Source organism: Gymnoscopelus microlampas (assembly GCF_963454915.1).
Source record: "Gymnoscopelus microlampas genome assembly, chromosome: 5".
Taxonomy (NCBI): domain Eukaryota; kingdom Metazoa; phylum Chordata; class Actinopteri; order Myctophiformes; family Myctophidae; genus Gymnoscopelus; species Gymnoscopelus microlampas.
The window spans coordinates 15004592-15019378 of record NC_139942.1 but is presented as its reverse complement, the minus strand read 5'-3'; the positions used below and the strand labels follow the sequence as shown (position 1 = coordinate 15019378).

Below are 14787 nucleotides of genomic sequence, written 5' to 3'. Positions count from 1 at the left end.
TCTCCTGATAGGATAACATTTTTATCCCTACCTGAAAATGCTTTTTTTCCTGTTCACTAAAGAGCTGGAGTGACAGCTTATGACCTATAACCGGGGTCCCCCAGGGCTCTCTTCCAGGTCCACTCATTTTTTTACCCTTCACACCAAAACACTTTGCCAAAAATAGCAGATCTACAAGCTCAAAATGCAGTGCTGTTGTGAGCGTTTAGATTTAGATCTGCTATTTTCTGCAACTGTTTGACCAGAATAGGGACGCAACGGTTCATGTGGTTAAATGCGCACCTCACATCACAGATCATTGAATTAATGGTCGTCCAAACGCCACACCTTTTATATAAAATGCTCTCGCTGTCAGGCAGAAACCTTGTATCTCCGTCTTAGCAGATCTACAAGCTCACGTGTCAGTGTGAGCTTGAAGATTTTTTTAATAAAAAGAATCGCCTATAAAAATGGCTCCCCATCCCCCATTTCCTGAAACGTATGTCCGTTTTTTGCCTCAATAGTATTAGGGGTGGGACGATATGGGTATCTCACGATACGATATCTGTGGCGATATTAGGCCCTCGATAATAGCACGATGTTCGATATATTGCATGAAATTTCACCAACGATATATCATGATAGTCCTTGTATTCAATTCATAAACACAAACAGTTCAAAATCATCATTACACAATATTTTCTGGCAGTATAGATTATTTATCGCGGGAGAAAGTATCGCGATATCAAATGTACCAGTTTATATAAAAACAATTTAAACAAAAATAGTTGCAGTTTCACTGGAGAGAGTTTGAAACCATTTTTTGCATACCCATTTTTATTCCTCCATAATGTCAAATATAAAGAGAGGAGTACAAATAGATTCATATCAAGATTATTTTATAATGAGTGAATTGGTATCTAATACTTATAGAGTACTAACACATTTTAAGTTTAATTATAAGCTGTACACTTTTTTCATATCTTAGGATTTGTGTCACAAATTTCAAAACCCTGGTTGACCAGTTTGACATGGTAAATAACAGCATGTGAATGATGCAGTATGGATAACAGTCGAGCTGCTTTCCAATGTGCAGTCTCCAACACCGTAACCATCCAGGTAAGACCCTAGAAAGAAGTGTATTCTTCCTACTTCAGAGCTCGGTGTCACGTTCACTATTCTACGGGAGTTTCTTTCATTGAGCCAACTACTCCAACATACGTCATTTTTAGACGCTCAGAAAAGCTGGTACTTTACCACTGTGTCACCCGAGTGCCTTACTGTAATGCAAGTCAAACAAACTACACATAAGAAAACCAGCACTGCCCAAAACCAGCAAGACAACACATGGTAAACGGACACGTCTGACCCCTCGGCATGCGTTGGCGACAACGCTTCTGACGCACATGTGTGACTGTACCATTAAGCCTAATTTATACTCTGTGGTCCCAATGTGACATGTTGAAATAAACCACTTAAACCCTATATACTTAGTTGACTGGGGTCCCCCAGGGCTCTATAAATGTACGGTATCCGCTCCTTTTTCCCCCTTTACACCAAAGCTCTTTGCCGATAATAGCCGATCAACAAGCTCACAACATGTCACAGTGCGACGCTTTGTGAGCTTGTAGGTCTGCTAATTTGGGTCCATGTTATTGCACTTAAAACACTTCTGCGGTCACTTTTAAAGTCGAATGGGCGTATATAGGAGGAGTGGTCAAGAATCAAGAAACCTAAAAAAACATCGGATGCAGACAGAGTAGACGTTAAAATGACCCCAGAGGTGTTTTACAGTGTACCCATTTTAGGTTGAAGTTGGTGAAATATACACATACATTTACAGGCCATGGATTATTGGATGTTAGCTGACATTTGAACGCATCAGTCCCACCTAAAGCGCGCGCTGTTTGAGCTATAAACTGCACTTTATAGATCTGATGGCGCTGGTTAAGGTGGAACCGGTGATATGAACTGCTCTTTACAGATCTGATAGCGCTGGTTAAAGTGGACAGGTGTTATGAACTGCTCTTTTACAGATCTGATGGCGCTATTTAAGTTGGAACCGGTGTTCATTTCAATCAGCTGGATTGAAGCTTCTGTTTGTGGAGCCACCTTTTCTTGAACTTCTCTGCGTTCGCCTTGTGCTTGTAGCCTGGAAGAGAGGTCATAGTCCACATTAGAAACTGTTAAAGGTATTAAGTGAACATTTTTAACTCAAATCTTTGCTTCTAGGGGTCCCTGGCACCAAACATTTTCAGATGGGGGTCCGCAGCCAAATGTATATCAATGTAGGGGTCCTTGGCATGAAAAAGGTTGAAAACCACTGTTTAAGTCTAGGCAGATTGCAATTGGAGTTCTCTAAACGGCAAAAAGAATAAACACATTGAAACTCATTTTTGTGAATGAGATTTGAACCACATTCCTAGTTGGTTTGAAATGTGATTCAAATCTTATTTCTATAAATGTGTCTCAGTCTGGACACTGAACCCTGATTTATACTTAGTCGCACAACATTATAAATTAAGCATTACTCAGGCCTATGTTGTTATGATGTTACTGCAGTAAACAATGCAGATATTTTGTTGTCTGAATACACAAAATAACAGTGAGAGAACAAGATCAGAAGTGTGTGTGTGCTCACCCCAGTCCTTGTTGATGAACTGCATGGCGTTTACGTTACTCTCACCTCTCTTGACCCCAAGTGAGAGAAGCTCATTGGCTGTAATGACAGGATGACGTAAATATGGCAGTTTTAAAATGGATGTAAAACTGTAAAAAAAAATAAAGTAATTTATTCCTGTTTTAACTACTTCCTACTGTCTGATCCTACGTCCTGTGGTCTGGCAGAGACCTCTTACATCCATATTTAATTTAGTTTTACTTTTTTCGTAAATGAATGCCCTACGTGATCATACTAGAGCATCACACAAAAGATATCAGATATACAAGCTCGAAACGTGTCACGAAGCAACGCGTTTTGAACGTGTACATCTGATACTTTGGCTATTTTTTCATTTGAATCTTGAAACAGTTTAGTTCATATGAGGTTATCCACCCGACAGACAATATGGAACTGATCCTTGGAGCAGTTCAGTGCATCAGTATGTATGATCACATTATGTATGCAGTGTGCTCTTACATGTGGTTCTGCTGGTCTTGGATCCGTACATTCTGTTCTGCAGGAAGTCCACAGCACTCTGCTGCTGGGCGGAGGACATGGGTGGAGGCTTCGTCATGGTCGTCACCGTGTAGCTTCCCTTCACACTGAAGCACACATGTTGCAGGTCAGCTCATGTTACGTACCTGCTACTTTTTTTTAAGTTACATGTACAGTCATAGCCTATCTTTTATCTGATTGTATTAAGAACGGGAAAGCATCTGTGCCATTTTAAGATTTCTTTGGATATTCAAAAATAGCAGATATATCCAAACTCGTAGATCTGCCATTTAAAAAACATCTTGAACATTAGTGCCAATATTTGAAAATACATTTCTTTTTTTTTTTTTCAAAGGGAACATTTGTAACTCAAAACTTTGCTTTGTGGGGGACCCTGGAACAAAAATATTTTCACCAATATTGCACCTGTGTACGGACAGCTTGGGTTAGCCTCGTTGTCTCTGTCAAGACTTTGCTTGAAAAAAATCTGCCGTTATCTGCATGTTATGAGCAACTTTCTGTTAATAAACTGTGCAGCCATCATTTTGTGTTAGCATCTAAGTTGCTTGCGGCTACAGGCAGCCTACAGGCACACCATAATCCAATGGTTTACGCACGTGCGGCTGTACTTCCGTTTGGTTTTCTTTTTGCCCTCATCCTCGGAGGCCTTATCTTCATCATCCTCTGAGGAACCTTCCGCTTCACCTCTCTCCTTGTCTTCAGCTGGGTGACAACAGAATGATTTAGAACTTCATTAACACGTGCACACTCTCACTTTATATAGACTGGCTGTCATTCGCGAAGAACAGATCGACAAGCTTAACAACGCATCACTTTACAATGCATTGTTAGTTTGTAGATCAGTTCTCTTTTGCAAACAACACACTCGTGCAATAGAGTAGTAGAAATTAAGGTTAAGGGAAGGGTCTTTTTTTTAACCTTTATCTTCTGGCACCTCCAGTTTCCTATAGAAATGACAAGGACAAAAACAGGACAAATTAAGTGTTTTTGATGACAGACAGATAAAGAGCGATAGCTCCACTAGTGAACGAGGGATTCAGACTGAACGTACTTTAAAGGAGGAGCACCGATCTCCTCTAGAACTTCAGCAGGTAACAGTCTGCGTTTCTGTAGAGACAAGAGAACACATAACCTGGATCAGTGAAACACATACACTACCAGATCTCTCTCTCTCACACACACAACCACTACCATATATCTCACACACACACACACACACACACACACACACACAGACACTTTTGTTCTCGAAACAACTCCTGTCTCTCCGTTCTAGTTTAGTTATTGTGTTAATAGTGAAACTATAATAACACTGACACACACACATCTACCAAAACATTGTCATCACATGATCCCACACCCACACACACACTACCTTCTGTTCTTGAAACAACTCGTGTTTCTTTCTTCTCTTTTCTTTCAGTCGTTCTTTTTCTCTGTCAACACAAACGGTGAAGGTTTTTGTCAATAGCATTGAAAATATCACATATCATGTTATATTACCGTTATTTTGTTACTAAAATGTTATTTTATTGTTTACCTTTTAAACAAGGCATTTGCCTAGATGGACGTATTGATGCCTTGAGTGTTTTTACACTTTTACTTTTTCTTAGCTGTGTATAGTTGGGCAGGGGGTCTCTTAGCACTGATCTTAATTTTAACCATTTCACTGTTTTTTATCAATATCATGTTTTAATCTTAACACTTATTTTAACCAAAGAAAATCACCTACCCTACCTTTAATGTGTGAATATTAACATAATAAATCCTCTACCTGGTGGCATCCTACAGAGCCTCTCTCATCCTCTGTTTTTGTACATATATATTAATATTCATATAATAAATCCTCTACCTGGTGGCAGCCTGTAGAGCCTCTCTCATGCTCTGCAGTGCGGTGGCCTTAGAGTCCTCAAACGTCACCTCGTCTGGAGCTCCATCATCATCATCACTGGAATCAAACATCAACATGTTTAGATCTGATTTCTGCTCCATTTCTCCTTTAGAAGACGCAGGAGCTCCAGTCTTTTTCTTCCCATGCTGTTTAGACGCCATGTTGGATTGTTGGTCTGATGCGTCATGAACCCGCGCCGTGTGTGTGACGTCCTTCCAAGGCGCCTGATGAGGACGTCTGCCCTCTGGCGGTGGAGATGTGAAACACATGCACCTGTGCAGGATAACGGAACACTAGAAATAACATTATTTGGATATTATTAATGAAACTATTCACATTATAATACAGGAAATCCATATACCTATATGCGAAGTGAGGCATATGACCCTGTTACCGGCATTTAAGTGATTTTATTTTATTTTACATAGGCTATTTTATCATTTGAATTGTACTTAAACGATGATGATGTGTACCTCTTTCATACTACTATTGCTGTCATTTTTATCTTGTTTGGACAAAAACAAAAACAAATTACTTTGTAACCTTGTTTCGTAAAGTAAGGACGCTTTATTATTAATTAATTGTTGTTATTATTGATTATTAACACAGTCAGGCTATTTAATTCACATGGCTTTTATTTAATGCTTATATTAGGACCGTCGAAGTGGAATTATCTGTGGCATTATGAAAGTGTTTGCCATGAATACCGGTATGTTGTTTTCCGAATCGGAGGGGGCCCAGCTGATGTTATCAGAGCTGTCTGGATATTACCAGCCGTGATATATAGAGAGAGTTATGTCACTAGCATAGACTCGCATCGAATAATGGAATGCGAAAGTTCTCTTTCTATCTCAATGAAGAAGTTCTAATGTTTGGAACTACAGGAGGCAACACCCCGCTTTGCGGCGAGATCAAAGCGTGACGCATCTCTCTCTCTCTTCTCTCTCTCTCTCTCTCTCTCTCTCTCTCTCTCTCTCTCTCTCTCTCTCTCTCTCTCTCTCTCTCTCTCTCTCTCTCGCTATGGGTCTGGCCAGAGTCGCGTCACGTTCGCCGCAAAGCGGGCCGCTATGGGCTGTAGTTCCAAACATTGGAACTTCCTGAGATAGACAGCATTTCTGCATTCCATTCTAACATTGAGAGTCAACGCTAGTGTCGTAACTCTCATAGTTAGACCACGCTGGGTCTGGCTATTACTAGCCCTGAAACATGACTGTCATTCCATGACAGTCATGGTGCCAGTTGCCCCTGGGTTTTCGCGGATTTCTTTTTGTTTAGATTGCCAACTCTCACATGTACATAAACGTTCAGATTTCAAATATAAAGTGCTTACCACAAAGCCACGGATGTTACCTCGCGATGCGGACCACATTAAGCACCCTTATCTCCCGTATTGTTCAATAAAAAGCATTTTAATCCGATCGCCGGCCATTTTCTCCAAATTTTCTCCGATACTTTCAACCATGCGACACCTAATGGTTGGGAGGTGTATTGCACTCTGATACATTAAAAAAAAAAAAAACCTGAAAAAAGGAAATGGCCGGCGACGGGCTTAAAATGCTTTTTATTGAACAATACGGGAGATACGGGTACTTAATGTGGTCCGCATCGCGAGGTAACATCCGTGGCTCTGTGGTAAGCACTTTATATTTGAAATCTGAACGTTTATGTACATGTGAGAGTTGGCAATCTAAACAAAAAGAAATCCGCGAAAACCCAGGGGCAACTGGCACCATGACGCTTGTGTATACAAGCGTCATGTGAACCATGGCTAGGCTATTACAGGCCAGTGACGTGACTGACTGCGCGTGTTGCGCTTGTTTACGCAAATTACGCAGATCTCTTTCCAAACAAAAGGCCGTCGGTTCACTGGAGACCGACCCCTGTGAATCAGCACAGATACGCTCCATTTCATCTCCAAACACGCTTAAATACATAATTTAATCATAAAGAATCATCATGCTACTCCGGGCCGTGTTGTTTCTGTTCACCGCGTCGTGCATCACGCTGCCTTCCCCTGCATCCAGCCACCCATCCTCCTCCTCCTCCTCCGGGCCGGACCAGGCTCCATGGACCGGCGGGGCAGGGCCAGGGGGTCCGTGGACCACCGGAGGCGAGGGGGCAGGGCCCTGCTCGGCCCCCCTGCAGTGGGAGGGCAGGTCGGTCCAGTATGACCACAGCACCGGGAGGAACACCCGCTCCAACCTGTCCTACGACGCCCAGAACCAGAGACTGAGAGTCCTGCAGCAGAACAAGAAACACACACCCTGCCAGAGGTATGGAATAATAATACTTATAATACTAATAATTATAACAAGAAACACACACCCTGCCAGTCTGTGCCAGAGGTACAGAATAATAAAAAATAATAATAAATAATAATAACAAGAAACACACACCCTGCCAGAGGTACGTAATAATAATAATTATAATAATAATAATAATAATAATAATAATCATGATAATAATAACAAGAAACACACACCCTGCCAGAGGTATGTAATAATAATGATAATAATAATAATAATAATAACAAGAAACACACCTGCCAGAGGTATGTAATAATAATAATAATAATAATAATAATAATAATAATAACAAGAAACACACACCCTGCCAGAGGTGTGGAATAATAATAATAATAACAACAATATTAATAATGATAGAAACACACCCCCTGCCAGAGGTAAAGAAGGGATCGATTGATTGATTGATTGATTGATTGATTGATTGATTGATTGATTGAATACGTTATTAGCAGTAGAAAAAAGCACATGAAAGTTCAATACAAGTCCAGCAAAGAGGATTTAAAGACTATGGCTTGTCTCCATTGGGGTCCTTTGTATGCAATTCAAAAATACATTTATTGACAGACAGATAGCCTATACACTACTATGCAAAACAAAACATCATACATCAAACGTTAATAATAATAATATTTGAAAATAGCAGATCTACAAGCTCACAATAAGTCAAGACCATATAGAGTTATAATATATGGGGTCGCGAGTATTTCTACATTGGAGTATTGATACTTTTACATAGTACTTTTTTTTTTACTTTTTCCACCACTGACTACTACTACTAATAATAATAATAATAATAGTAGTAAGTGATTCATTTATTTTGGTGTAAAAATGATGTGCTAAAGCTCTATATTCTGATAGCAATCATTGCTATAAAAGTGTTTGTTCAGGGGTTTCTCCAGCTCTTATAGGTAAACAGAAAACACATTTTCAGGTTGGAATACCATCCAATCAGGAGAGAGAACTCATACAGCATACAGGATTAAGGAGTGAACTTGGAATAAATGAGCGGACACAATTGGAACTGGAATACAAGCTGATCAATTATCTTGGTGGGGTCCTCTCTCCTGATTGGATTAAATGTGTAACCCACCTAATGTATTTGCTGTTTACCTAACAGTTGGATTGCCCCCACTGGATGTGTTTGAAGTTATTCTGAATTATATGAATCACTGCCAACAACATTCACATTTGGATGCAAAGAGCTGGTTGTTCCGTGTAGTCATGAGTCCATTTCAAAAGGTTAATCCACTGTGACTGCTTGCTTTGGCACATGATGGCTCTACACACAGTATGATGACTTTATCCCTTTATAATCAATCATTTCTGTCCCGGATAACCTGCTAAAATACTGTGTGAACCCTTAGATAAAATAGTGTGAGATGTCTTACATGTATTTATCATATTGTTGCTGTCGGGCAGAAACCTCTTATCTCCATATTTTAACTTTTTGGGGTTTTCGTAAACCACAGTGTCACACAAAAGCATCAAAAGTAGCAGAGTCACAAGCTCATAATGCAGTGCAAAGCGACACATTTTGAGCTTGTAGATCTGCTACTTTTGCTACTTTTGAATTTGAATCCTGAAAAGTAACAGTTTTGGACATATATATATGAGCCAATATCACAATCAGAATCAACTTAGTCACATCACAGGTTTAAGGTTGAAAACAAATCTAAGTTATAAACATAATAAGCATAAATTGTAGCAGAGGTTACACATGAGCAGCAATAAGGTGAGGTTAAAAATAGTGTTGATAAGTGAGCCAGCATAATCATGGCTGACTCTGATCGGTTTACATTGCAGATCATGAGACTGTCTGTGTACAAGTGATTGGCTGAATTCATCAGGATCATTACATTGGTGTAGTGAGTAATTTCGAACAAACTCAAATTCTCACAACATAAAAAGAAAACTGGTAAAATCTTAACATTTATGACTATTGAAAAGGTGACATTATTAAATTAAATTTAAGTGAGTTTGTTTCGACCATTTTTAGTCAGTTATGCATCTAACTGCACATTGTAGACTTTGTGTTGAATATATTTTTTTATTTATTATTTTTTATCACATGGCTAATCTTAGTGACAATGCATTATGGTTTCGATTCCCACAGTAACCTATGAAATGGATGGGTTTTGATTACCGTGCAAGTTCTAATTAGGGGTGAGAAAATACAGATACAATTGAATATTGTGATAGTTTTATGATACTTTATTGATTCTCAAACACACTATTGATTTTCTTTGAATTAATAAATAAAGGATACAGGTTCATTATTTTGCTCAGATTGCACAAAAAGTAGTGCTGTGATGTAAATGCCAATCCAACTGTTCTGATTGCATGAATTAAGTAAACTGTTTTTACTACAGAGCATAAGTTAGGGTTTGTATTAGGTGTCATATTAGAACAGCTTGAACTGAATACACAGAGTATAAAATAACATTTGTGCCAACTACAATTTAAAATGTATTTGACACTTTTAGCAGACATGCACTCTTATCCAGAGAATGAGCTGAAAAGGTTGAGAACCGCTGACGTGCAAAGAAAACAATTTAGATCTACAAAGAAACTAGGATATCAGATAAACATTAAACCTTGCATCTGTCTAAACCAGTCGTTCTTAAACATTTTCATGTCAAGGACCCCCACAATTGATTTATATTAAACCACGGACCCCCATCTGAACAGATGTTGTGCCAGGGACCCCCATAAGAGAAGATTTGTCAAGATTTGTTTGTTGAAAATAGCCGATCTACAATGTCGATCCACAACGTAGATCGGCTATTTTATTTTCAGTAAATAAAGTTGAACTCTTCTGATTGCAGGTTTTTTGAGTACATCTACCTGTACCAGACTGGGGTGATGTTCCAGATCGACCAGAAGACCCAGGAGTGTTCTAAGCTGGCCCTGGCGGAGGCCTGGGACCCCTTTGACATCCCCGACAACTCCACCTTCGAGGACCAGTACTTCATCGGCGGACCCGGGGACATGATCCAGGTGCAGGAGTGGTCTGACAGGAAACCAGCTCGTAAACGTAAGTCTGTCTGCTGACAGATCATCATATCTTGACTACTGCAACTCCCTCCTTATTGGCTTCCCATGCTCGCTTAAGGCCCTCCAAATGATCCAGAATATGTTTCCAATTTTCAATACTTGTACTTCTACTCCACTACATCTCAGAGGCAAATATTGTACTTTTACTCCACTACAATTATTTGAAAACTTTAGTTACTACTTACTTTGTAAGTTATTATATTATAAAAATACATGAACCACTTTAGCCCTATTTTATACATATCTACAAGCTCACAACGCACATTGTGAGCTTCAGAGATCTCAAACATTTCAGTACTTATACCTTTGGTACTTGAAGTATATTTTGATGCCAATACTTTTGTACTTTTACTCAAGTAACATTTTGAACACAGGCCTTTTACTTGTAACAGAGTATTTTTATATTGTGGTATTGTTATTTTTACTTAAGTAAAATATCTGAGTACTTCTTCCACCACTGCTGGCTTTCAACCTCCCAAAATGTGCATGTCTCCCCCACTTTTTTCCCCCCTTCACTGGCTTCCGGTTGCTGGCCACACCCAGTACAAAACGGTACAAACAAGGCAACCAAAGGCATGGACACCCATACCTTAAAAAAGGACGGATCCAACACTTTCTTCTCACTTAGATCGGCTTACACAGGAATGCAGTTCGAGCCTTCCCTAAAACACCCCGGACAATGCTCCATACACCCTAGACTTTTCTCTCTCCTGGCTCACAAACCATGGAATAAACTTGCGGGTTCGAGTCCCGATCCTGACGGCCTTTGCTGCATGTCACTCCCCATTTCCTTTGATAAAAAAAAGAACTACAGAATCATGAGTCACTCCCAATCTTCCACCGTAGTCTGAAGACTCATCCCTTCAGACCCCACCTCACCCCCTAGCACTCCTCTCTCCTCATATCCCTTCTTGCCAGCGTCTTTCGATATCGACTATATAGTTTACTATGCACATATATTGTTTGATGTTATACGGTTTGGACTGATGATAGGTTCTTGGTTTACCTATGATCCTAGATTACTATCTCTATGCATTTGATTTATTACCTTGTGTTTACCTTGCTCACTGTAAGTCGCTCTGGATTAAGAGCGTCAGCTAAATGCCTAAAGTGTAAATTGATACAGTATCTCGGTCACCTGTTCTCATCTTTTGTTACTTAGATTCGTTTTTTTTCTTGGCCACAAATGTTAAGAATGTGATTTCCGCTTCAGTTTATTAGACAGATGCTAGATTCATTGTTTACCTTAGGTATCCTAGTTCCCTTGAGGCACTATGAATTTCACCCACTTTTTTGCTTCTGTAAACCTGTAATCTCTCAAGAACAGATTCTGCACTGCGTGAGAGAATCTGTCCTGAATCTTCGTCCTAACGTGTACACATTGTGTGGGAGTGGGCGTGCCTTCAGATCAGGAAGCAGGCCGCGCTTTACCCAATCAAATGTAGTGGGCGGGATTCACGCGTCCGTCGATCTTTCCCGACTGGAAACTACCGGAAACTAATTTAACAATAGCGTCCGCGGAGCAGACAAAACCACGGAAAGATATTCACATTTGAACTTGCTCTTTCATCATAGAAACAAGTGGGCTTATAACCAAAACGATCCATGTTCTCTGGGAGAAGTGGTGTTAGTGTTCTGTGTAGAAATATTGTTAGTGGGAATGAAATCATAGTCGCACCACCCGGAAGTGGAGCGCTGAAGGCAGACTTAAACCCCGTTTCCGTGCGCACGGGTCCCACATTAGCATTGGCCCAGAGTCAACTGAGGAGGGACGAACAGAGGTCGCTGTTTTTCCTTTTTCAGTTGAATCTGGGTTCCGAGATTGGTAAACCTGTGATGTGACAATAAACCTGATTCTGATTCGGATCTTTTCCACCGCCATCATCACCCGGTCTCTCTCTCTCTGTGTCTGTCTCCGCCAATCAGATGAGACGTGGGTGGGGGTCTACACGCTGGAGGACTGCTACCCCGTGCAGGAGACCTACGCCAGGAACAGCAGCGTCACCACCTCCACGCGCTTCTTCGACATCCAGCTGGGGATCAGCGACCCGGACGTCTTCACCCCGCCCTCCACCTGCCAGGCGGCCCGCCTGGACAGGATGTCCGAGACCACCACCACCACCACCCACTGCTAAGACCCCCCCCCCCCCCCCCCCCTCCCGCCCCAACTTTCACCTTTGACCTCTGATCTTAACCCATTCAATCGGGGAACGCATCTCTGTCATTTTAGATTTCTTTGGCTATTCAAAAATAGCAGATCTACAAGCTCATAGCGCGGCACCAAGTGCAGCGCCATGAGCTTGTAGATCTGCTATTTTTTTTAATCGTGAACATTTGTGTAAAATCTTTGAATTTATATATTTTTAAAGCAAACATTTTTTTAAATATGTTGTTCCAGGAACCCCCAGAAGCAAAGATTTGAGTTACAAATATATATTCAATGATTTGCGCACATTTTCACGATAAAAATAAATAAATAGCAGATCTACAAGCTCATAGCGCTCTGTGCCGAGCTTGTATATCTGCTATTTTTGAATAGCCAAAGAAATCTTAAAACGACACAGATGCGTTCCCTTCCCGGTCTTAATGGGTTAAACTGCTTAAAGGGATCGCTTAATGCACTGGTTCTTAACGTGAGGTCCGGGGATGCCTGCTGCATTTCAAACTGGGGGTCCATGACATTTAAAAAGTTGAGTATCACTGACCTAGTACAGAGGGGTCCGGTCTTATGAATGGACACTGGTTCGTTCAATACTTAGATACTGTACAGCACATAATACAGATACTTCTTATATAGCACACTCTTTTCTCTGTAGTAGTTGTTCTTTGCTCACTTCTTTGCTCCGCTCTCTCAGGTTGAAGGGATTCGTGGTGTGTGGGATTAGTGAAGTAAGTCTGGATGAAACCCCTCTGTGTTGATGCCTTTCAGTTTTTCCACTAATACGGCCTCACGTGTTTGGATGCACTGTTTCTAAATGTGTCCCTCAGGCAACTTAAAAGCATCCTAGTATATATGCCTGTATAGGGATGCTTGGCTGTTTGTTTAAAGGGATACTTTGCCGATTTTGAGCCTTAATTCCATTGTTCTCATGTGATATCATAATTGTGTGGCAAAAAATACCCTATGTATTCTGTGTATTTTGGAAAGCCAACATCTTAACCGCTAAGCCAAAGGGAATTCCCTATAGCTCGGGCGAGATATTAGACTTTAAGGCTGAGGTTGTGAACCACTCGGTTACATATATATATTCTCTATATCCACAAAATGCTAAACATGATCTCCTTAGAGCAATGGAAATTAGGTTAAAAATTGTCAAATTGTCCCCTTAATCTTGGAAGTCTGTACTCTGCTTTGGTGTCAGGTATTTAAATCTTACTGATCTGGGGATTCACGCCTATTGCTGCAAAAAGTTGAACTCTATTAGCATTGTTATCTGTGACATCAGAGGGTTACCTTGTATGTACAATATTTAAAACAATCATTAATCTAGTGGTCAGTTCTTGGCAGGTGTAATGCAACGAGTTGCATTGCAGCTGTTGTGAGCTTGTTGATGTGCTACTTTTTGCTATTGTTTTTTTTTTTACTGCATTTTTTTTAAGACATTTTGCTTATAATGACTATAACATGCCCAGAATAGGGACACCAGGTTGAAAGTTGTTCAAAAACAATTCAGTGACAGTTGGTGTAGGGAGATTCAGATGCCTCTTTGAGGTCAACGCACTGCAGGGATCTCAATGTTGGATCCACACCACAAGGGGGCACTATAACCTTTCTAATGCTCAACTAGGATAATAATAATTTATACTTTGAAAGTCATCAGATTTTAAGACATTTGTATGAGCCTTAAACGCACTGCCGTGATTACTTTACTTTGCACTAATTAGGCTATAAGTGTGTCAACTACTGAGTGAGTGAGTGAGTGAGTGAGTGAGTGAGTGAGTGAGTGAGTGAGTGAGTGCGAATAGTTGTGTTGAAGATTTTGTGTATAATTTTCCTGGTCAATAAAGCAGAATAATGACAAAATAAAAGGGTCTCTGAATAGTTTTTCCTATGAAAGCATATCATCAATATTTCACATAAAAAAATACAGAAATAGATTATAGATGTACCAATGTGTTTCACTGTAATATTTAACCTAAATATATTTATTTTGTTCTGGAAGGACTTCTAATTTATTTTAATCTTATTGCTTGATTAAATAGGCCTATATATTATCCAAGACTATAATAATATCTTAATTTTATTTTAGATATTAAGTACTCAAAGTCACTTTACATGGCGGAGGGAGAAAAGAAAAGTGAATTAGGAATAAGCACAATAAAAAGTTAAAGCTGTACTATGTAACTCTTCTCTTCTACCCTATAAAGTACAACCTTGA

At 40.0% G+C, this 14787-nt stretch overlaps 2 protein-coding genes across 2 annotated transcripts; one reads left to right on the top strand and one right to left on the bottom strand.

Moving 5' to 3' along the window:
* Positions 1–1933: 1933 nt before the first annotated feature.
* On the bottom strand, positions 1934–5215 carry nol7 (nucleolar protein 7). Its single transcript, XM_084058497.1, has 8 exons — positions 5010–5215; positions 4533–4593; positions 4209–4264; positions 4076–4101; positions 3754–3859; positions 3119–3243; positions 2621–2698; positions 1934–2131 (listed from the first exon to the last, which is right to left on the bottom strand). Exons 1-8 carry the CDS (start codon positions 5207–5209, stop codon positions 2058–2060), a joined length of 726 nt encoding a protein of 241 aa, XP_083914623.1. The 5' UTR covers positions 5210–5215; the 3' UTR covers positions 1934–2057.
* A 1695-nt stretch (positions 5216–6910) lies between these two features.
* On the top strand, positions 6911–12678 carry epdr1 (ependymin related 1). The gene is made up of 3 exons (XM_084058495.1): positions 6911–7321; positions 10180–10388; positions 12335–12678. Exons 1-3 carry the CDS (start codon positions 7005–7007, stop codon positions 12541–12543), a joined length of 735 nt encoding a protein of 244 aa, XP_083914621.1. The 5' UTR covers positions 6911–7004; the 3' UTR covers positions 12544–12678.
* Positions 12679–14787: the final 2109 nt, after the last annotated feature.

Coding starts and splice junctions, on each gene's coding strand:
- nol7 (XM_084058497.1), bottom strand. CDS start 5,209: ATGGCGTCTAAACAGCATGGGAAGAAAAAGACTGGAGCTCCTGCGTCT. Junction 2,699..3,118: donor CAAGACCAGCAGAACCACAT/GTAAGAGCACAC, acceptor CTGTCATTACAG/CCAATGAGCTTCTCTCACTT. Junction 2,132..2,620: donor GTTCATCAACAAGGACTGGG/GTGAGCACACAC, acceptor CCTCTCTTCCAG/GCTACAAGCACAAGGCGAAC.
- epdr1 (XM_084058495.1), top strand. CDS start 7,005: ATGCTACTCCGGGCCGTGTTGTTTCTGTTCACCGCGTCGTGCATCACG. Junction 7,322..10,179: donor AAACACACACCCTGCCAGAG/GTATGGAATAAT, acceptor TTCTGATTGCAG/GTTTTTTGAGTACATCTACC. Junction 10,389..12,334: donor CAGGAAACCAGCTCGTAAAC/GTAAGTCTGTCT, acceptor TCCGCCAATCAG/ATGAGACGTGGGTGGGGGTC.